Source organism: Palaemon carinicauda, chromosome 13 (assembly GCF_036898095.1).
Source record: "Palaemon carinicauda isolate YSFRI2023 chromosome 13, ASM3689809v2, whole genome shotgun sequence".
Taxonomy (NCBI): domain Eukaryota; kingdom Metazoa; phylum Arthropoda; class Malacostraca; order Decapoda; family Palaemonidae; genus Palaemon; species Palaemon carinicauda.
In genome coordinates, this window is record NC_090737.1 from 33,462,735 (window position 1) to 33,485,527 (window position 22,793).

Here is a 22,793-nt window from a genome sequence, read left to right on the forward strand (position 1 = left end):
CGAGTTAAGTACTGTTAGGAAAAATACAAATTACTTAAAATTTGTGATTTTTGTAAGGAGAGTAGTTAGTTTGGAAGGACGTTTAATGTGTATATCTTGGGGTAGTTAGATTGAGTAAAAAATGTGCTTGGTTAATTTTGCAAGATGTAGGAGCAGGGACCAATCTGCGTATTTTATGGATGAAAAAAGTGCTGAAAATTACTGGGCATTTATACCAGGTAGTGGTAGTAATGTTGTACAATATAGAAGGGAATGGCTCATTATATGTAAGTGATTGATTTTGATACTGATAAAGCTTGTGTATTTTGCATAACTTGATTGTGTAGCTGTGACTTTGTTTTGTTTCTTTTTTAGTGGAAATTATCATTTAATGAGTTTTTCTCTTTTATACTCAAGGTGTCTTGAAGGGCTGGCTTGTCGTTATAATGAAGCATTTTCTTCAAATCATGCCAAAGATGATCTTCGCTCTGGAAAATGGACCCCCATTTGGGATATGACTTTAAGGTATGATAAAAATGTTTGATATTTAGATACTGTATATATTTTAATATGAAGACTGTATCAGTATTGAAAGATTTATTGAATGGTCATTATTCACTTGGCATTAATGTGTATTTTTAAACATCATCCAGTATATCTCTTATTAAGCTAATTGTTCAAACAGACACTTTAAAAACCTGGTCATGAATTTAGCATTTGTACACAAAACGCCAAAAATCAGTAGCTTACTGGGTCATGTATGTATTATATTAAGCATAAGAAAAACTGTTAATAGTATCTCACTCCATCACAGAATAGATGAAATTAGATGTACAGTATTCTAGTCATCCTCCCCTATATAATAAAGAGCATATATGTGGCTATACATACATACATACATACATTTCTTTCCTGTCTTGCTGACTTGGTATCTCCCCATCACTCAGGTAGGGGAAGAGGGAGTAGTCATACCCCTGGTGTAAGGGGTACCACAATTTCCCACATTGCTGAACCAGCTGGTTGTAGTTAGGAAAGGGGGAGGGGGTGGGAAAGGTTGAATCTGCATGTGTATATCTAAATATTTATCCATCATTTTTTATTGGTTGCATGCACTAATATTGTATAATGTTTCCAGTAGATAAAACTTGGGAACAATTTTAAGATAGTATGCTTAATTCATAATCCCAGAAGCCAACTTAAAATATTGTTAACTATATCATTGTATACGTATGTAGGTCTATATAGAGCTAGTCATATATACAGAACATATATATACTGGAGCAGTGTAAAGACAAGTAGAAAGTACCTTGGTAAATAAAATTATCATGAAAATAAGAGGACGAGGACATAGGACCTTTTAGCAATTTAAGTCCTTCACTTTGTTTTTTTTATATCAATTCTTTCCTAGATATTATAGTGTATTATTTATGAATTTTTTCATTGTTGGGAGTTCCTTCTGTACCCTTTCCTGGTATGAAACCTTAAACACCATCGTTAATAATACATACAGGAACACGGTTTTTGGGGTAAATTCTACCCCAATTTCGGAAAATTAATAAAACTAGTTTTAATCAAAATTTAATTACTATGAAATCATTGGCAGAAAATGTGTGTATACTTTTATTTCCCCTGGTATTTAAGTTATTACTACGGCAAAGCGTATCTGTTAGGGGTAACTCAAAAAAGTACCAGAAATATGAAAATTTATTACATGGGTATACAAAACAATCTATAAAAAAAAAGATATTACAGCTATAGTCTATAGCGATGATTCGCACATACCCAGGTCACAGAAGCGTAAGGTATAGGAAGCACAGCCTCCTGGTAGCAACTCACACTGTATGGGAGAGAGTAAAAAATTGGGTTTATTTTTTTTCTGTAAGTAAAAAAATAACCTAGTTGTAAGTAAAAAATTCTTGACATTTTATGATCACTGTGTAAGAACCTAGAATGACCATAAATTACTAGTCTCTGGTCCTGAGAGCCCAACAACAACATTTAAGAAATGAAAAAAACCAAGCTTTAAATTTGTTTACAAAAAAGAGAAAGATTATGAAATGGGCAGCAGGAGAGACATCATGGGCAGCCCAAGAGACAGCAGGGACAGCACTGGCAACAGCAGAGAGAGCAGGGGCAGCAGCAGTGACAATACGGATAGCCGAAGAGACAGCACAGGCAGCTGGAGTTAGTGGTTTTGTAGCAAGTTGAACAGACACACCATGGAGCCTTTTACATCCCCTAGCAACAGCTGTCACAACCAGGCTAGCAGAGAAAGACAGGGAGGGTTCTTAGAGTTGTGGGTCATTGGTGGAAGGGTGGTATGGTAGGTGTTCATGCTGGACACCACATGGCTTGTGAGGTGTTACTGAACGTCTTTGTCTCTTGCATGCCCTACTCTGTAATTCCATTACATCGAACTCATCACTGGCAGCATCAGATTCAGAAGGTTGCTCATATTCTTTGTCAGTATCAGTCATCCCAAATCTCACTTTCAACATTATCATCTTCATTTTCAGTTTCACTTGGCAACAAAAAATTTACTTCTGACATACCAAACTTATTCATAATGTCCTCAAGTTTGTATGTTATCACGGTTGTGGGGTAAAATTTACCTGACGCACAACATACAAGACCCCACGACACACGGACGCCGAAACACTACCTTCAAGCGTGAGAGCTAACTGCCAAATGAAGCTACACAAAGACCCACTTGGCTGCCTCCACCCATGCGGCTATGCGCTCATGAAATTCATGGTTATAGGATAAAAATTACCCACAACCTTATTCTAGGGTTAAAATCAAGCATTGTGATTAACAGGAAAGGAATCTATATCTAGACTCCCCTCATAAGTTGAAATTGAAGTATACAATATGACATGTACAGTATTTGAAAACAAAGCAAAATGGAAAAGACAAAATTACACGCGAGGAATGATAAAGTGGAGTGGTGCCTTCTTAAATAGATTGATCATTTATAAGAGGTTTTCCACCGACAACCTCAAGTCCAGATCTGCTGCCTGCACAATGAATTTCAGTGCTTTGTTCTTCCTTCGGTAATAAGGAATCTTGTGTTGACTGCTGCTGTAAGGAATTTACTGTATTATCAGTGTATGTTTCATAATTAATCATAAGATTTATATTTGTATTAATTGGTCATTGTTTACATTCTCATTCAGGCTAGTAAGTGGAAAGCTCTGCAGTCGACCTGGTTTGAAATTGATCAAAACGCTTATGGATTTAGATTTAGTTATACCTAACGTCAATGTTTTTAAACTCTTCTATGAGGTAAGTGCCTTGCACATGCTAATCATTAATTGTGATATAAGTGATTACATTATTTGGTGATGAATTTAGTAGATTGGATGTCCAAGAGATAGAAGATAAGATAATTAAAGATGACACTAGAAGATGGTACATAAAATGAATAACTACTGTACTCATAAAGCTCTCAAAAAGTTATGAATGACTGTAGACCAGGATTTTGGATAGGGTTGTGCAGTATATATTAATCCACTGTTCGGGAAGAAAAGCAATGATAGATGATAAGGGCATACAGAAAAATAGTTACACATAATTTATTTTACATTGGATGAATGCAATAGAGCATTTAGACAAAAAGAATTCAGTTAATGGATGATAAGCACCAGTGTTGGTGTTGGTTTGACTGTTAGAGGAAGTAACTAGCTGACAATCTACATTAAGCATTTATGATCAACCGACTGTCAGTTTATTGCTCAACCCACCAAAATCCACTGGCTTAGAAGTTGATTTAAAGATAAAGTGTAATGATCAATATTTCTATACTTTTCCCCTTATGATCTCGTCATGTTTTTCAAGTGAAATTGCATGAACTGTATAAACAAGCACTATTATTATTCTCATTACTTTACTATGGCCTAAGTTAGTCAATGACATTCTACATCCAGAAGTAGATAGTAGAAAAAACTTAGCCTTGAGTTTGTGTATGTGTATGAACAAATCACAAAGTACTGGAATTAGTATTTCCCTTAACCATACAAACCTGAGTTCTTCAAGTTAATCGTCCTGCTTCAACCATCTCGCTTAATTTAATGTAATAAATTATGTGATATAGCCAGTTGTCTCTCACCGCCTACCTCCCACTAACTAGTGCATCTATCTTGTTAAAGATTCAATGGCTGTTTCAACTTGCATCCAAGACCTACTTGTTAAAAGAATCAGGTTTGTATAGTTAGGAAAAATACAAATTACTTTAAAGGTTTTGTATTTTTCAATATTAAACTTACCCGATGATCATATAGCTGTCAGCTCTGCTGCCCGACAGAAAAACCTACGGGCGGAATACACCAGCGATCGCTATACAGGTGGGGGTGTACATCAACAGCGCCATCTGTCAAGTAGGTACTCAAGTACTCGATGTCAACATAGAACCAATTTTCTCTCTGTCGTGCCACTGGCAAGACCTACTAAATACGCTGTTACTAACTGGATTTGTTTTCACAACGATTTGGTGAAGTACACTATTCCAGTTTTGAGCTTTCGCTATGCAGGGGTTTTATCTTCATTTCAAAACTTGAACTCGTTTTGGATAGATTTAATTATGGTGACGAAGAGAGTATGGACTCTCTTTCACTTTTAAATGGCCGACCCTTCCCTTAGACGGAAGTGTGTTTAGGTTTTTGGTAATTTTTTCTTAACACGTTATAGATCTATATATTTTATATCTCTCCGCCTTTATAGGCCTCTTCGATTAACTTTCCATTTATTATAAACATATAACAATAAATCTTTATGTTTGTTTATATGCGACCTTTCCTGATAGTAGGCGGTCCTAACTTGGAACCGAAGTTAATTAACATTGAGCCCGTTGTTATCGTATTTAACCTTTAAAGAATTTAATACTTTTTAAATTTTAATGTTTTATGAAAGAATTTCTTTGATAGTCTCGTACTGTTTTCAAAGATGAACTAACGTTTAGTTTTTAGTCTACGCAGTTGTTGACGTTCAGGACGTTCAACATGCGCTCTATCGTTACGATAGAGAGAGAGTGTATCACGGTTTCACTTTGCAGTAAGAGTAAACCGATTCTGGCGTTTCGTTCATTCTTTCTTAGCTTAAATGGTTTAAATTCTAAATTAAAGGAACTTTTTATTTGGAAAACCTTTCAGTTTTTTCCTTTAGCAAATAACATGTTTTAACGATATATAATTGGGCTCTTCTCTCAGGTGCGAAATCAAGAGAGAAAGAGAGAGAGAGATAGAGACGGAGGGAGAGAGAGGAGAATAAACGTTTCGTTCAAGCTGGTAACGTTGTTCTCGTTTTTTACTCTCCTCCCTAGTCGCTGTAGGGGAAGAAGGTAAAACGTTTCTAGGGTTTTATTCTTGTTCCCAGGCTATGTGCGGTGAGAGATTGTAAACGTAGTTTATTTGATCTAGTGTTTAGTCTCTTTCCCAGCCACTGAATTCTTTATCTTTATTTATGTTTTCTGTTGTATTGTACGACTGTTTTCGCAATTACTACCTTTTAATGAAGGATAGGATTGCGTGTTTCAGGTAGAAATCAGTTAAAGTTTCGATTTCAGTGAAATAAGTGCAAAACAGAAAATCAAAGTGATAAAGTGATATGCGCAAAGTGTTACAGTGTTGCGTCCGAGGGTTCGTCTGTTCGTGCCAGTCGTTCACCTAGTCCGGGACCTCTTACAAGCTCCCAAGCCCAGGGGAGAAGTAATGTCGAACGACTTATGGGTTCCACAGGCCTTGATCAACGAACAGACGTTTTTCCCTCCGTGGTTTCGGGCGTATCTACCCAAGATCGCCCCACCCACACAAAGACGAGAGAGCCCTTTTATTCCTCGTCTCCGGAAGAGGTTTCTCGTAAGAAACCATGGACCACATCTCGCAGCTTTTTAAGTGCAAGTCGGTCCCTTCCGCGCAAGTCCAACGGCCCAGGTGTAGCCACTGGGTCAGTTCGGACTCGCTGCAGTCATCACGACGACTGCACACCTCCCAAGAGTGGCAAGGTGGTACCGCAACAGGCAGTAACTCCGTCTGTTGCCGCACCAGCTGTTTTAGACCCTCAGTCACAACGGACAGTAGCTCCGTCTGTTGCCGCTTTTGTAGACCCTAAGTGGTCTTTACTGCAGTCTATGCAGACTCAGTTAGCTGCGGTTATGCAGGAGTCTCGTGCGGAGAAGGTTGACACTGCTCCCGTTAGCCTACAACCTGCCACGGTTGTGCGCCCAGCTCACGCTGAGGCTGCCTGCTCCCACACTCCGGCTGCGGAGAGCTCCACCACCGATGCGCAGTCGACCCTGCCAGACGCATGTTGACGTTAGCCGACGTGCGGCACCCTCCGTTGACATGCGTGAGCTACCGCATCAGCAGTGGGAAGGTGGAGTCAAGCTGCCGTGTTTTGACGCGATGCGTGAGTTTCCGCAACCCACGGCAGTCCCCACCACGCACCACCACTCCGCTTTGGTTGTTGCCTGCTCCCACACTCCGACTGCGGAGAAGGTTGGCGATGCACCCGTTTGCCTACAACCTGCCACGGTTGTGCGCCCAGCAGACGCTGCGGCTGCCTGCTCCCACACTCTTGTTGTGAGAGCTCCTCCACCCATGCACAGTCGACCCTGCCAGACGCATGCTGACTCCCACAGACACGCGGAGCACTCCGTTGCCGTGCGTGAGCTACCACAAGCTGCCGTGTTTTGACACGGTGTGTCAGCCTCCGCAACCCACTGTGGTTACCGCCACTCGCAGACTAGTCAGTCAGGAGTTGAGGCTTCCCCACACAGCTTTGGTTGTTGCTAGCTCACAGACTGTCAAGCAGTTACACGACGTTGCCTTCTGGTCTGCTACTAATGCACCAGTGCTGTATGTCCTCACGCACCTGTTGTGGTTGACAGTTCAGTTTTTTGACAGTTCACAGACTGTCAGGCAGTTACATAACGTTGCCTTCTGGTCTGCTGCTAATGCACCAGTGCTGTATGTCCTCACGCACCTGTTGTGGTTGACAGTTCAGTTTTTGACAGTTCACAGACTGTCAAGCAGTTACATAACGTTGCCTTCTGGTCTGCTGCTTATGCACCAGTGAGACCCTCACTGAGATAACCTAGCTTTTCTCGGACATGGTTCCTGTAGATGAGAAAGTGCTGTTCTCCCTCCTACTGATATTCCTTTGAGGACTCTGTCATTTGGAGAGGAGCCTTAAGCTGCTTAGCCTCCTATGGACTTTATTAAAGCATAACAAGGCTTCCAGGGATGGTAAATGGTTCCGCTTCAGTCGCTAACCCCGTCTGTTGCCACACCTGCTCCCGTAGACCCTAATGGGCTTTGCTGCAAGACATGCAGTCCAAGCTTGTGTCCTTGATAGAGGATTTTTTACGGAGAAGAACCTTCTGGCCAACAACCTTCCTACCGGTTGGTTGTGCGCCCTGTTGACGCTGAGGTATCCTACTCGCGTCCGCCAGTTGAGGTGGTTCCTCCACCGATGCGACCCAGTGTGGGTTGCCAGTCGCACGTTGACGTTAAGCGACTCTCGGAGGTGGTTGTGGACGTTCAGTGTGTCACTAGGAAGACGTTCAACAACCAGCAGAGGTGACTTGTTGTGACGCAGTGCGGCAACCTCAGCAACCCGGTAGGGTGTTGACTGCACAACCCAGACAGTCTAGACAGTTTCGGGTTGACACTGTACTTCCTCGCGTCCCCATGGTTGACAGTTCACAGACTGTGCAGCAGTACCATGATATTGCGTCCGGCTCCGTCACGCATCCACCAGTGCGACCGGATTCAGCGAGTCAGACGTTGCCGTTTCCTCATCAGTTTCGGATGAGGAACCCTCTGATGAGGACATTGCTGAACAAGACGATCAACCCCCAGCCCTGCTATCCATCCAGAAGATGCTGAAGAAGGAACGCTGCCCTGTCAGGCTATGGATGAGTCTGGTTAGGACACTGTCATCCGTGGTTCAATTTGTGTCACTTGGAAGACTACACCTCCGTCCTCTTCTGTATCATCTAACTTTTCACTGGAAAAGGACAAGACGCTAGAAGCGGTCTCGATCCCGGTTTCTGGAAAGATAAAGTCTGGTCTGACTTGGTGAAAGGACTTTATCAACCTTTGAAAGGGTCTTCCCCTGACTGTTCAGACTCCCAACCATGTTCTCTTCTCGGACGCATCGGACGTAGGCTGGGGTGCGACATTAGGCGGTAGGGAATGCTCGGGATTATGGAACTCGAGTCAAAGGACAATGCATTTCAACTGCAAGAAGCTACTGGCAGTACGTCTGACCTGGAAAAGCTTCAGGTCTCTCCTTCAAGGCAAAGTGGTGGAGGTGAACACGGACAACACCCTGCTTTGACGTACATCTCCAAGCAAGGAGGGACCTACTCTCTGACATGGTACGAGTTCGCAAGAGACCTCCTCACCTGGTCAACAGGTCTAGACTTTTCACTAGTAACGAGGTTCATCCAAGGCAACTTGAATGTCATAGCAGATTGTCTCAGTAGGAAGGGACAAATAATTCCAACAGATTGGACCCTCCACAAGGATGTATGCAAGAGACTTTGGGCCACCTGGGGCCAGCCAACCATAGATCTCTTCGCAACCTCGATGACCAAGAGGCTCCCAATAGTTTGCTCACCTATCCCGGACCCAGCAGTAGTTCATATAGATGCCTTTCTACTAGATTGGTCACATCTAGATCTATATGCATTCCCTCCGTTCTAGATTGTCAACAAGGTACTGCAGAAGTTCGCCTCTCACGAAGGGACAAAGTTGACGCTAGTTGCTTCCCTCTGGCCCGCGAGAGAATGGTTCACCGAGGTACTTCGATGGCTAGTAGACGTTCCCAGAACACTTCCCCTAAGGGTGGACCTGCTACGTCAGCCACGCGTAAAGAAGGTACTCCAAGGCCTCCACGCTCTTCGTCTGACTGCCTTCAGACTATCGAAAGACTCTCAAGAGCTAGAGGTTTTTCGAAGGAGGCAACCAGAGCGTTTGCTAGAGCAAGGAGAACATCCACCCTTAGAATCTACCAATCGAAGTGGGAAATCTTCCGAAACTGGTGCAAGTCAGTATCCGTATCCTCGACCAGTACCTCTGTAACTCAATAGCTGACTTTCTCTTATATCTGAGGAAAGAACGATCTCTTTCAGCTCCCACTATCAAGGGTTACAGAAGCATGTTGGCATCAGTCTTCCGTCACAGAGGCTTAGATCTTGCCAACAATAAAGATCTACAAGACCTCCTTAAGTCTTTTGAGACCACGAAGGAGCGTCGTTTGGTTACACCTGGTTGGAATTTAGACGTGGTTCTAAGATTCCTTATGTCAGACAGGTTCGAACCGCTTCAATCAGCCTCCCTGAAAGATCTCACCTTTAAGACTCTTTTCCTGATATGCTTAACCACAGCTAAAAGAGTCAGTGAGATTCATGCCTTCAGCAAGAACATCGGATTCTCATCCGAAACGGCTACATGTTCTACAACTTGGTTTTCTAGCCAAACACGAGCTGCCTTCTCGGCCTTGACCAATATCGTTCGATATTCCAAACTTATCGTATGGTTGGAAATGAACTAGAAAGGGTATTATGTCCTGTAAGAGCTCTTAAGTTCTATTTTAAAAACCTTTACGAGGCCCGTCTGAAGCTTTATGGTGTTCAGTTAAGAATCCATCTTTGCCTATGTCAGAGAATTCTTTATCCTATTTTATCAGACTGTTAATACGAGAAGCTCATTCCCATCTGAATGAGGAAGACCAAGCTTGGCTGAAGGTAAGGACACACGAAGTTAGAGCTGTCGCAACTTCCGTGGCCTTTAAACAAAATAGATCTCTGCAAAGTATATTCGACGCAACCTATTGGAAAAGCAAATCAGTGTTCGCGTCTTTTATCTTAAGAATGTCCAGTCTCTTTACGAGAACTGCTACACTCTGGGACCATTCGTAGCAACGAGTGCAGTAGTGGTGAGGGCTCCACCACTACAATTCCCTAATTCCATAACCTTTTTAATCTTTCTCTTGAAATGTTTTATTAATATTTTTGGGTTGTCCGGAAGGCTAAGAAGCCTTTCGCATTCTACTTGATTTGGCGGGTGGTCAAAGTCATTTCTTGAGAAGCGCCTAGATTAGAGGTTTTGATGAGGACCTTTAGTATGGGTTGCAACCCTTCATACTTCAGCTCCTAGGAGTCGCTCAGCATCCTATGAGGATCGCGAGGCTCAGTAAGGAAGACGTACTTAAAAAGGCAGAGTAATTGTTCAAGTCGACTTCCTTACCAGGTACTTATTTATTTTATGCTTGTTATTTTGAATAACTGCTAAAATGAAGTACGGAATACTTAGCTCATAATAATGTCAACATGTAATGCTGGTCTCTACCCACCCCCCTGGGTGTGAATCAGCTATATGATCATCGGGTAAGTTTAATATTGAAAAATGTTATTTTCATTAGTAAAATAAATTTTTGAATATACTTACCCGATGATCATAAATTAAAGGACCCACCCTTCCTCCCCAATAGAGACCCAGTGGACAGAGGAGAAAATTGGTTCTATGTTGACATCGAGTACTTGAGTACCTACTTGACAGATGGCGCTGTTGATGTACACCCCCACCTGTATAGCGATCGCTGGCGTATTCCGCCCGTAGGTTTTTCTGTCGGGCAGCAGAGCTGACAGCTATATGATCATCGGGTAAGTATATTCAAAAATTTATTTTACTAATGAAAATAACATTTTTTCCTTAGGTGTTAGTATTAAAACTAAGAACATTTTTTTGAGACCAGGACTTTTTTGGTGTGGATTTATTACCATTTACATTTTATGTTAAACCAGATTTTTATAAAATGTAGCGCCTTTTCTTTATAGGGACATGTTAGTATGACAGAAGAAGCTCTTGCAGCCTTGAAAGTTCTACTTCAGAAAGTTTCTCTCCCCAATTCCTTTAAGGTAAGAAAATCTGAATTGAAGCTATTGTAGGAAAGATATGTATACAATACACTATATTAATAAATCATTTCCATGTGTTTCTGATACCATCCATTAAGAAATTACTGTTTGATGCAGAGTGAGTCTGCAGCCTTATTCGGGGGTCAAGTGAAGGATGCTCATCAGACCATCTTGCAAGCAATTTTACCAAATCCAACTGAAGGTGAGTTTTGTGCTCAAGCTCCTTCCACACGAGGGGTAAATGCAGGCCGGCCCCTGATTTGCCCATAATTATTTTGCTTTGAAAGTGTTACCAGATCAAACAGTCCAAGGTAGACAGTAGGCACAGGTGGGCAAACTTATGGCTAGGGCCAGACGCCGGACAAATTGCAGTCAGAGTTGTGTCAGATAGTAGTCAGGCACATATCCAGTGCCTCAACAATGGTTACGGGCACTTTGATGGTTTGCCCGTTGTTTCATTGTCTGTGACGTCATCTACACTCGTGATTGTCACTCATACAAAAAAATTGGTAACTGTTTGCTTGCTGTGCATTTGCTCCTCTTGTAGAAGTGCCTTTAGTTTGTCAGATTTTATAAGTATACCAAATGAAATATTTAGAAACTAATATGGGGTCAAACTAGTTATACTGTAGGTAACTGCAGCTGGGAAGTGGATAAATTTAGATACCATATAGGAGAATGGAATATAAATTAAAGACACATTTAAGATAGTCTTTTAGAAAATAAATTTCTTTAAGCTTGTTGCTATGAAGAGTTTGTAACATTTTATAATTAAGGTTTCTACTGGAATTGTTCTTCTTGAAGAGGGCTGCCCTTAATGAAAGTCAGGTTACAGAAGGGGATGTGCTGATTCTTACAGCTTTTATATATATTGCAGAGTTGTGATCCCCCTTAAACACACTAGAATTGAAAGCTGTTATTAAGTATTGCATTTGAATTAACCCCAAGTATTCCAGCATTAGTCCCAATTAAGAGGACTGTCCGCCATGGGGTTTTGACATAACAACTTTCAGAAATCAAAAATTGTTTTATTGCTTCTATGTATGCGTAAACATATCCTACATGCTCCACAGAAGTTGCAGCCAATTATTTTTACAAATAACGAAGATATGGCGGTCTTTAAATGATGACGTCATCCTTATTGTGTCCTCTGCATGACTGAGTTTGACAAAATCGTCTTTGTGTGTTATTTTTGCATATCTATAGCGATTTTTCGCTTATGTTTTGAGCTATCGTACGTCTGGCAGAAATGGAAGGCATTGGTAGAGCATTGTTGAACGAAATCTACTCCTACGAGAACAGAAGCCAGAGTTTCCAAACACTTATAGAAGTTATAATGCATATGTTTATTTACTTGAAGTTTGTATGTACATTGTGTTTTCTCAACGTCCTCAGGAACTTTATAGCAAGGCCAATGTTACCTAAGGTCATAAAAAGAACAAATAGTCAATCATTTTTCCAAACAATGAAGATATAGCGGTCTTTAAATGATGACGTCATCCTTACTGCGTCATCTGCATGACTGAGTCTCTCTCTCTCTCTCTCTCTCTCTCTCTCTCTCTCTCTTTTGTTTTGAAATATTCTACTTTTGGCAGAAATGAAAGGCATTAGTAGAGGGTAGGTAAATAAAAACTACCAGCTACGAGAACATCAGCAAAGTTTCCACAGACATATAGAAATTATAATGCATGTGTTTATTTACTTGAAGTTCATATGTAGATTGTGCTTTCACAACATCCTCTGGAACTTTGTAGCAATGCTAATGTTACATAAGGTGATAGAAAGAACAAAAAGTAAGTGGAGAACAAAAAAAAAAAAAAGAACCAAGAAAGAGGGAAACATGGATAAGAGTACAAAGCTGAAACCTGCGAACTAAAACACTGGCAACAATGAGAGATCGCTGGCAACTCGTAACATAGGAATAGTAAACTGAGGGTTTTCAATATTAATCTTACCCGATGATCATGTAGCTGTCAACTCCGTTGCCCGACAGAAATCTAAGGTCGGGATACGCCAGCGATCGCTATACAGGTGGGGGTGTACACAACAGCGCCATCTGTGAGCAGGTACTCAAGTACTTCTTGTCAACAAGAACTCAATTTTTCCTCTGTCGTGCCACCGGCAAGACCTACTTGGATACGCTGTTGATTCTGGAGTTGTTTTTCACGATTTGGTGATGTATTCGCTCTAGATTTTAGCCTTCGCTATTCAGGAAGCTTTATCATTAGCTTAGCAAGCTTTTTGATTTAATTTGGATTAATTGTTAACAAACTTTGCTAGATTTTGGAATTCCCCCTTGACTATTTCTACAATTCAAGATGTCTGACCAGTCTCAAGCCCCTAAGTACAGGCAGTGTAGTGTTAGGGCTTGTACTAGGCGTCTTCCGAAGGCCTTCATAGATCCTCACACCGTTTGTTCCAATTGTAGGGGTAAATCCTGTCAATTGGAAGATCGATGTGAGGAATGCGCTGGGCTTTCGGAATTCGATTTTAACGAATTCCTTAAAAATGCTCGTAGGCTAGAGAAGGATAGGATCAGGAGGAGTTCTTCTCGCTCTTTTGATTTTTTCTCTCCCCATGCCCCTCAACCTATTCCTTCCCCTGTAGTGGTGACTCCCGACCCTGCTACTAGTGCTCAGCCCTCCATGGCGGATATGATGCGTGCCATTCAGGCTCTTGGTGACAGAGTGGAGTCATTGGCTAATGACCGTAATCAGCTTTTGGCAGATGTCAAAGAGCTGAAAGCGCAAAGTGCAGTGGGAAGTGTTAGTGTAAGTGAAGTGAAAAGTGTCAGTGTCAGTGTTGTGCATGAGGGTACATCTGTTCGTGCCAGTCGTCCTCCCAGTCCGGGACCTCTTGCAAGCTCCCAACCCCAGGGGAGAAGCAATGTCGAAGGACCAAAGGGTTCGGCAGGCCTTGATCAGCGTACGGATGTACCCTCAGTGGTTGCGGACGTATCTGTCAGAGATCGTCCCATCCACAAACAGACGAATGAGCCCTCTCATTCCTCGTCTGTGGAAGAAGTTTCAAGGAAGAAACGATTGACCAAGGTCTCACGACCTCTCAAGCGTAAGGTCCCTTCCGAGCGAGTCCAACGGCCCAGGTGTAGCCACTGGGTCAGTTCGGACTCGCCGCAGTCTTCCGAAGACTGCACACCTCCCAAGAGAGGTAGAGTGGTTCCACAACAGGCTACTACTCCGTCTGTTGCCGCACCAACCACGGTAGACCCTAAGTGGTCCATGCTGCAGACTATGCAGTCTCAGCTTGCTGCGTTCATGCAAGAGTATCCTGCTGAGAAGGTTGACACTGCACCTGTTAACCTACAACCTGCCACGGTTGTGCGCTCAGCAGATACTGCGGCTGCCTGCTCCCACACTCCACCTGTGAGAGCTCCACCACCGATGCGCAGTCCACCCTGCCAGACGCATGTTCATGCTGCACCATCCGTTGACATGCGTGAGCTACCGCATCAGCAGTGGGAAGGTGCTGTAGAGCTGCCGTGTTTTGACACTATGCGGCATGCTCCGCAACCCATGCGGCATGCTCCGCATCCCATACGGCATGCTCCGCAACCCACGGCAGTCCCTCCCACGCACCAGCACTCTGCTTATGTTGTTGCCAGCTCGCAGACTGACCAGCAGCGGCATGATGTTGGATCCGCAGCAGCTACGCATGCACCCGTGCTGCCGTATTCAGCCGTTCAGCTTTCTGCTCCACCTTTGCCACTTCCTACTCAGCTTTCGGATGATGGAGTATCGGATGACGAAGCTGCACATTTGGATGAACCGCACTCCGACTTAGAAGGGCCCAAGTCTACGCCTCCCTCCTTAGACTTTCGTAAAGTCCTTGCCTTGTTCAGGGACTTGTATCCGGAACAGTTTGTGTCTGCAACCCCTCGCTCTCCTCCCTCCGAGTTTGCTCTGGGCATGCAGTCTGCTGCTCCTGCCTTCACCAAGCTTGTTCTCGCACGCTCATCCAAGAGAGCTTTGAGGGTTATGGGAGAGTGGTTGCAGTCCAAGAAGCAACTGGGAAAGACTGCTTTCATCTTTCCGCCTACCAAGCTTGCTTCCAAATCTAGCGTCTGGTATGCCACGGGAGAGGAACCCGGCTTGGGAGTTCCTGCCTCTGCCCAGGGCGACTTCTCAAGTCTGGTTGACTCTCCCCGCAGGCTGGCTATGAGACGATCAAAGATTTGCTGGTCCTTTTCTGACATGGATCATCTGTTGAAGGGAGTCTTTCGTGCTTTTGAGATCTTCAACTTCCTCGATTGGTGTTTGGGAGCATTAAGCAGAAAGACTTTCCCTTCGGATAAGGACTCTGCCATGCTTATCATGTCTAGCATGGACAAAGCCATTCGGGATGGGTCTGGTGAGCTTGCGGCTTCGTACGTGTCGGGAGTGCTTAAGAAGAGAGAACATCTTTGCTCCTTCTTGTCGTCTGGGATCACTCCTTGCCAGAAGTTAGAGTTGTTGTTTGCTCCTCTCTCCAAGTGTCTGTTTCCGGAGGAGCTGATCAAGGGGATGGCATCTTCCGCACGTAAGGCTAAAGCTTTACCTTCCGTGCCTAGACCTTTCCGTTCTGCAGCAGTGGACACACCAGCAACTAGGTTCATCCCGCCCTTTCGTGGCAGAACCTCCAGCAGAGGAGGTACCCGTGCCGACAGTCACCGTGGCAAATCCAAGAAGGGTTCCAAGTCTGCAAAAGGCAGGATCTGACTGCCTTCCTCTCCAGACAGCAGTGGGAGCCAGGCTCAAGAACTTCTGGCAAGCTTGGGAGAGCAGAGATGCAGACGCTCAGTCTGTGAAGTTGCTAAGGGAGGGGTACAGAATTCCGTTCTGCCGCAGTCCCCCTCTAGCAACATCTCCCATCAACCTCTCTCCCAACTACAAGGAGAAGGACAAGAGGCTAGCGTTGCAACAAGAGGTGTCGCTCTTGCTACAAAAGGGAGCGGTAGTCATAGTCCGGGACCATCAATCCCCGGGCTTCTACAACCGTCTCTTCCTGGTAGCGAAGAAGACAGGAGGTTGGAGACCGGTGCTGGACGTCAGTGCTCTCAATGCTTTTGTCACCAAGCAGACGTTCACAATGGAGACGACGAAGTCGGTGCTAGCATCGGTCAGGAAGGAAGACTGGATGGTCTCGTTAGACCTGAAGGACGCGTACTTTCACGTCCCCATCCATCCAGACTCCCAACCTTTGCTAAGGTTCGTCTTTGGAAAGGTTGTGTACCAGTTCCAAGCCCTGTGCTTTGGCCTAAGCACGGCACCTCTTGTGTTTACCAAACTGATGAGGAATATTGCCAAATTCCTTCACTTGGCAGACATCAGAGCCTCCCTCTATTTGGACGACTGGCTTTTAAGAGCTCCGTCAAGTCGTCGCTGTCTGGAGAATCTCAGATGGACTTTGGATCTGACCAAGGAATTGGGCCTCCTGGTCAATATAGAGAAGTCCCAACTCATCCCATCCCAGACCATTGTCTATCTAGGTATGGAGATTCAGAGTCGAGCTTTTCGGGCTTTTCCGTCGGCCCCAAGGATCAATCAAGCCCTAGAATGCATCCAGAGCATGCTGAGAAGGAACCGATGTTCAGTCAGGCAGTGGATGAGTCTAACAGGGACACTTTCATCGCTGGCCCAGTTCATCGAGTTAGGGAGACTCCACCTCCGCCCCCTTCAGTATCATCTAGCTGCTCACTGGAGAAAGGACATGACGCTAGAGGCGGTCTCAGTGCCTATTTCCGAAGAGATGAGGTCTACACTGATGTGGTGGAAGAACAGCATTCTTCTCAAGGAAGGTCTACCATTGGCTGTTCAGACCCCCGACCACCGTCTCTTCTCGGACGCATCGGACACGGGATGGGGTGCGACACTGGACGGACAGGAATGCTCGGGCATGTGGAATCAGGAGCAAAGGACACTTTACATCAACTGCAAGGAGCTTTTGGCAGTTCATCTGGCCTTGATAAACTTCAAGTCCCTCCAGCTAAACAAGGTGGTGGAGGTGAACTCCGACAACACCACAGCCTTGGCTTACATCTCCAAGCAGGGAGGGACTCATTCGAGGAAGTTGTTCGAGATCGCAAGGGACCTCCTCATTTGGTCAAAAGATCGAAAGATTTCGCTGGTAACGAGGTTCATTCAGGGAGACATGAATGTCATGGCAGATCGCCTCAGCCGGAAGGGTCAGGTCATCCCCACAGAGTGGACCCTTCACAAGAATGTTTGCAGCAGACTATGGGCCCTGTGGGGTCAGCCCACCATAGATCTATTCGCTACCTCGATGACCAAGAGGCTCCCGATGTATTGTTCTCCGATTCCAGACCCAGCAGCAGTTCACGTGGATGCTTTTCTGCTGGATTGGTCCCATCTAGACCTGTATGTGTTCCCTCCGTTCAAGATTGTCAACAGGGTACTTCAGAAGTTCGCCTCTCACGAAGGGACACGGTTGACGTTGGTTGCTCCCCTCTGGCCCGCGAGAGAATGGTTCACCGAGGTACTGCAATGGCTAGTGGACGTTCCCAGGACTCTTCCTCTAAGAGTGGACCTTCTGCGTCAGCCTCACGTAAAGAAGGTACACCCAAGCCTCCACGCTCTTCGTCTGACTGCCTTCAGACTATCGAAAGACTCTCAAGAGCTAGAGGCTTTTCGAAGGAGGCAGCCAGAGCGATTGCCAGAGCAAGGAGGACATCCACTCTCAGAGTCTATCAGTCAAAATGGGAAGTCTTCCGAAGCTGGTGCAAGGCGAATTCAGTTTCCTCAACCAGTACCTCTGTAACACAGATAGCTGACTTCCTGTTACATCTAAGGAATGTAAGATCCCTATCAGCTCCTACGATCAAGGGTTACAGAAGCATGTTGGCAGCGGTCTTCCGCCACAGAGGCTTAGATCTTTCCACCAACAAAGATCTACAGGACCTCCTTAGGTCTTTTGAGACCTCAAAGGAACGTCGGTTGTCCACACCAGGCTGGAACCTAGACGTGGTTTTAAGGTTCCTGATGTCATCAAGATTCGAACCGCTTCAATCAGCCTCTTTTAAGGATCTCACATTAAAGACTCTTTTCCTCGTTTGCTTAGCTACAGCTAAAAGAGTCAGTGAGATCCACGCCTTCAGCAGGAACATAGGTTTTACATCTGAAACGGCTACATGTTCCTTGCAGCTCGGTTTTTTGGCTAAAAACGAGCTTCCTTCTCGTCCTTGGCCCAAGTCGTTCGAGATCCCAAGCCTGTCCAACTTGGTGGGGAACGAACTAGAGAGAGTACTTTGCCCAGTAAGAGCTCTTAAGTACTATTTAAGACGGACAAAGCCATTACGAGGACAATCAGAAGCTTTATGGTGTTCTATCAAGAAACCTGCTTTACCGATGTCTAAGAACGCAGTTTCTTACTACATCAGGCTTCTGATTAGAGAGGCACATTCTCATCTGAAGGAAGAAGACCTTGCTTTGCTGAAGGTAAGGACACATGAAGTTAGGGCTGTCGCTACTTCAGTGGCCTTCAAACAGAACCGTTCTCTGCAGAGTGTTATGGATGCAACCTATTGGAGAAGCAAGTCAGTGTTCGCATCATTTTATCTCAAAGATGTCCAGTCTCTTTTACGAGAACTGCTACACCCTGGGACCATTCGTAGCAGCGAGTGCAGTAGTAGGTGAGGGCTCAGCCACTACATTCCCATAATCCCATAACCTTTTTTAATCTTTCTCTTGAAATGCTTTTTATTGTTGTTTTTTGGGTTGTACGGAAGGCTAAGAAGCCTTCCGCATCCTGGTTGATTTGGCGGGTGGTCAAATTCTTTCTTGAGAAGCGCCTAGATTAGAGGTTGTGATGAGGTCCTTTAGTATGGGTTGCAGCCCTTCATACTTCAGCACCTAGGAGTCGTTCAGCATCCTAAGAGGACCGTTAGGCTCAGTAAGGAAGACGTACTTAAAAAAGGCAGAGTAATGGTTCAAGTCGACTTCCTTACCAGGTACTTATTTATTTTATGTTTGTTATTTTGAATAACTGCTAAAATGAAATACGGGATACTTAGCTTCTAATGTTAACATGTATGCTGGTCTCCACCCACCACCCTGGGTGTGAATCAGCTACATGATCATCGGGTAAGATTAATATTGAAAAATGTTATTTTCATTAGTAAAATAAATTTTTGAATATACTTACCCGATGATCATGAATTTAAGGACCCTCCCTTCCTCCCCATAGAGAACCAGTGGACCGAGGAGAAAATTGAGTTCTTGTTGACAAGAAGTACTTGAGTACCTGCTCACAGATGGCGCTGTTGTGTACACCCCCACCTGTATAGCGATCGCTGGCGTATCCCGACCTTAGATTTCTGTCGGGCAACGGAGTTGACAGCTACATGATCATCGGGTAAGTATATTCAAAAATTTATTTTACTAATGAAAATAACATTTCAAATACCTCGTTTAGGGTGCATTTATGTAGGAATAAACAATAAAAGTTATCATAATAATAATATCTTGATTTCTTTAAGAAAAGAATAAAAAATTTGTTGCAAATCTTAGGAAGCTCATAACTCAAAAAAGGGATTTTGACGAAGGAAAAATCTATTTCTGGGCGAGAGACCTGTGCCGCCCAGTGAAATACTCCTAGAGCACTATTTCTAAGGAATATAACTGCTATATATTACCAGAGAAAAAAAAGCATAGGAATGCCAGGTTGAACCCAGCTCGCTCACCTATATAAGGTGTCGGTATAAAATACTGGGGCGTGATAATTCACAACCAGAGGTCTCGCACTATTTAGATATCTCCTCTTCAAAATCCCCGCCACAGCGAGGTGCCGTTCAACACTACTACCACTAACCCAACCCACGCCAGTGACGTCACTCCTCATAGCACCCAAGGTTTGGGGCCCATGTTGGGAGGGAAGTCAAGGGAGGGTTCACTGGGCGGCACAGGTCTCTCGCCCAGAAATAGATTTTTCCTTCGTCAAAATCCCTTTTCTGGGCTATGACCTGTGCCGCGCAGTGAAATAGTACCAGAGAAATGGTCCCAAATCTTGGAACAATACCTGAGGAAGTAAAATAAAATCCAAAATAACAGGTAAGAGGATAGCAAGACATAGTTGATTAAGGTTCACTATGTTCAGGAGGAATCACATTCCCTGCTGCCACTGTAGCAAATATAAGGCTTCCAGAGGTTTTAAGCAGTGGCGTTTAAATACTGTTGGAGACTTCCGGCCTGTATATTTAGTAAGTCCAGTGAAGTTCATAGTAATTAACTGAGGTAGCTACAGCTCATATATCATGGACGTGAGGGAGTGATGTGGGAATGATTCTAGGTAGCCCTTAATGAAATGCAGAATCTTCTGTCTGAGTCCTTTCAGGATGATGGTTCTTCACCTTCTCTAATGAGTAAGGGCCCCGAGGACTGAACGGGAGATATGTTTAAGTAGGCTTCCAGAGTGTTTACTGGACATAAAGATGGGTCCTGCGGAAGTGGGACAATCTTCCAGGGGAACCGTCTGTCCTGGGGGTCCTCATTTTCGCTAAAAATCTTTTGTCAGGGGAAAGGAGTACTTCCCCTGACGAGAGAAATTCAATATGACCTGGATCTCTAGACAAGGCTGAAAGTTCTGATATTCTGGCGCCAGAAGTCAGGTTCATTGAGAACAAGGATTTCCTAACCAATGGAATATAATGGCTAGTCTCGTTAAGAGTGTCTGAAGCCAACTTAAGTACGTCATTCAGAAACCAGGAAACTGAGCTAGGGTGAGTTGATGGTTTCAATCTGGCGCAGGTTCTCGGGATGGATGAGAAGTATGAATCTGTAAGGGCAATATTAAAGCCAATTGTAAAACCTTCAAGGCTGACTTAATTTGTGGTAACAGTACAAGTCGCTAAGTCTGATTCAAATAAAATTCTGAAGAAGGTTACTGTCAGATTCATAGTCATCGTCTCAACCTTTGAGTCCCTTAAAAACTGGCAAGTTTCATAACAGCCGAATCATACTGTCGAAGGGTGGATCCCCTCTTATCTGATTCTAAAAATAACGTATTTGAGGATCAATATCTGCACCTCTTGAGCTGCAAATTTCATAAAGTCCAGAAAGGTAGGGCATTCTGAATTTGAGGAAGCTAACACACAGCGAGTTGTACTGCTTGTGTTAGTATTGGATTGGGGATCTGTCGAGGTGGAGACCCAGTTCCACCAGAAGGGGAAACCCGTTGTGCTTGGGCCAGATGGGGACTACTAGAGCAACTTGGCCTTTGAAAGTCCTGAGCTTGTCTAACACTTTCATCGACAGATTTATTGGTGGGAATAGGTAAATTCTCTCCCAAGTGTTCCAGACTAATGATAGTGCGTCTGTGGCGTAAGCCCGAGGATCCGGGCTGGGAGCTACATAGCACTCTAGTTGTAGTTGGACTTTGTTGCAAACAGATCTATCTGGAGATCCGGAACCTGAGAAAGAATCCAACTGAAGGACATTGGGTCTAGTGACCACTCCGACTCCAGCGGAGTTGTCATCGAAAGTGCGTCCGCCACTATCTATCTAGAAGAAACCTGATATGTTGGTTTTTGGCTGGAGCCGGTTGCTTAAGGTCAAATATACCGCCATGGCCTCTAAAACATTGATATGAAGTTGGCGGAATATTGTCGACCATAGTCCCAGGACTTTCGTGTACTGAGAGTATCCCCCCCCCCGCCTGTTAGGGAGGCGTCTGTGTAAATGACGAGCTTGGGGGTGGATATTGTAAGGAAACGGATTTGCCAGATTTTGACCTTTGTCCATGGTTGAAGTCTTTTCTTCAGAATTGGTTGGAGTCGAGCCCTTTGTCTCGATATTACTCGTTTTCCTGGAGCACCACACTCGGCTTATATCTTTCAGTCTGGCCTTCAGTAGTATATCTGTTACTGAGGCAAACTGGAGGGCACCCAGGATTCTCTCTTGATTTCTTCTGGAAGACAATTTGTCTTTGAGAAAACGTATTGTGTTTTTCTATATCGTTCCTCTTGGCTGTTGGGAGACAGAGTGTGGGAGCATAGAACCCATTGAATCCTAACCATTGAAACTTGTCCTCGGGACCAAACGAGATTTCTCGAAGTTGATTTGGAACCAAAACTGTTGTAAGAAATTATCACTCTGTAGTTGCTGTGAGGCAGTTTGCCTAGTTGAAGCCTAGAAACGGACGAAAATGCCTTGCTTTCGGAACATGATAGCAAACGTCTGCAAGATCCATAGAGGGGGTGACGGCCCCACAGAGAAGCAAGGTCCGCACCTGAGAGATGGTCAGCATGTGAAACTTGTCGCATTAAATGTAAGAATTCAGAAGCGACAGGTCTAGGATTACTCTTTGCTATTCTGAGTCTTTCTTTGGCCCGCTGAACAAGTGATCCTGAAATTACAAACGATTTACTTTCTTTATTGCTTCCTTTTGCAATAAATCGTTTTCATATAAGACTAGCTCTTCCGTTGGATGTTGATGAAAACTGGGTTGGTGGAGGGGGCCATTCTATCCAACTCCACCCCAGACCTTTGGAAATTATACTGAAAGCTCAAATGTTGAACGTTCAACGGTTCCGGAAGATGTAAAGTCCTACCCCTACCTGAGAACTCCCAATGATTTGCTGCGGATTTACCTCCTCGGCCTCGAGAGTAGCTGTTGCGAAAAGTTCCTCTCGAGCTAGCACCTCTGGGGCGCTGGTAACCCTGGAAAGCACCCTGAGTTTCAAAGGTGGGCCTAAGGGCTGGGGAAGTAGCATAGGAGGTAGTTGCTACTTGGGACTGAGGAACCAGCACGTATTGCTGTTGGGGTTGACCCTTCGAAGTGAAAGGTTGACTCCCTTGTGCCACCGGGATGGTTTGAACCACCTGTTGGGACTGCCGGTTTGGAAGGAATGGAAAGATCTCAGACTCTTTCTACCTCGAGATTG

At 44.3% G+C, this 22,793-nt stretch overlaps 1 protein-coding gene across 2 annotated transcripts in view; it reads left to right on the forward strand.

Annotated features, from left to right (window-relative positions):
* tefu (Serine/threonine-protein kinase tefu) overlaps window positions 1-22,793 on the forward strand; it is a 912,746-nt gene that overhangs the window by 44,715 nt on the left and 845,238 nt on the right. For both annotated transcript variants that reach the window (XM_068385552.1, XM_068385553.1), the window contains exons 11-14: window positions 397-504; window positions 3,156-3,264; window positions 10,820-10,900; window positions 11,018-11,102. In XM_068385552.1, coding sequence (XP_068241653.1) covers window positions 397-504; window positions 3,156-3,264; window positions 10,820-10,900; window positions 11,018-11,102 — 383 coding nt within the window. The remainder of the gene's footprint in view (window positions 1-396; window positions 505-3,155; window positions 3,265-10,819; window positions 10,901-11,017; window positions 11,103-22,793) is intronic.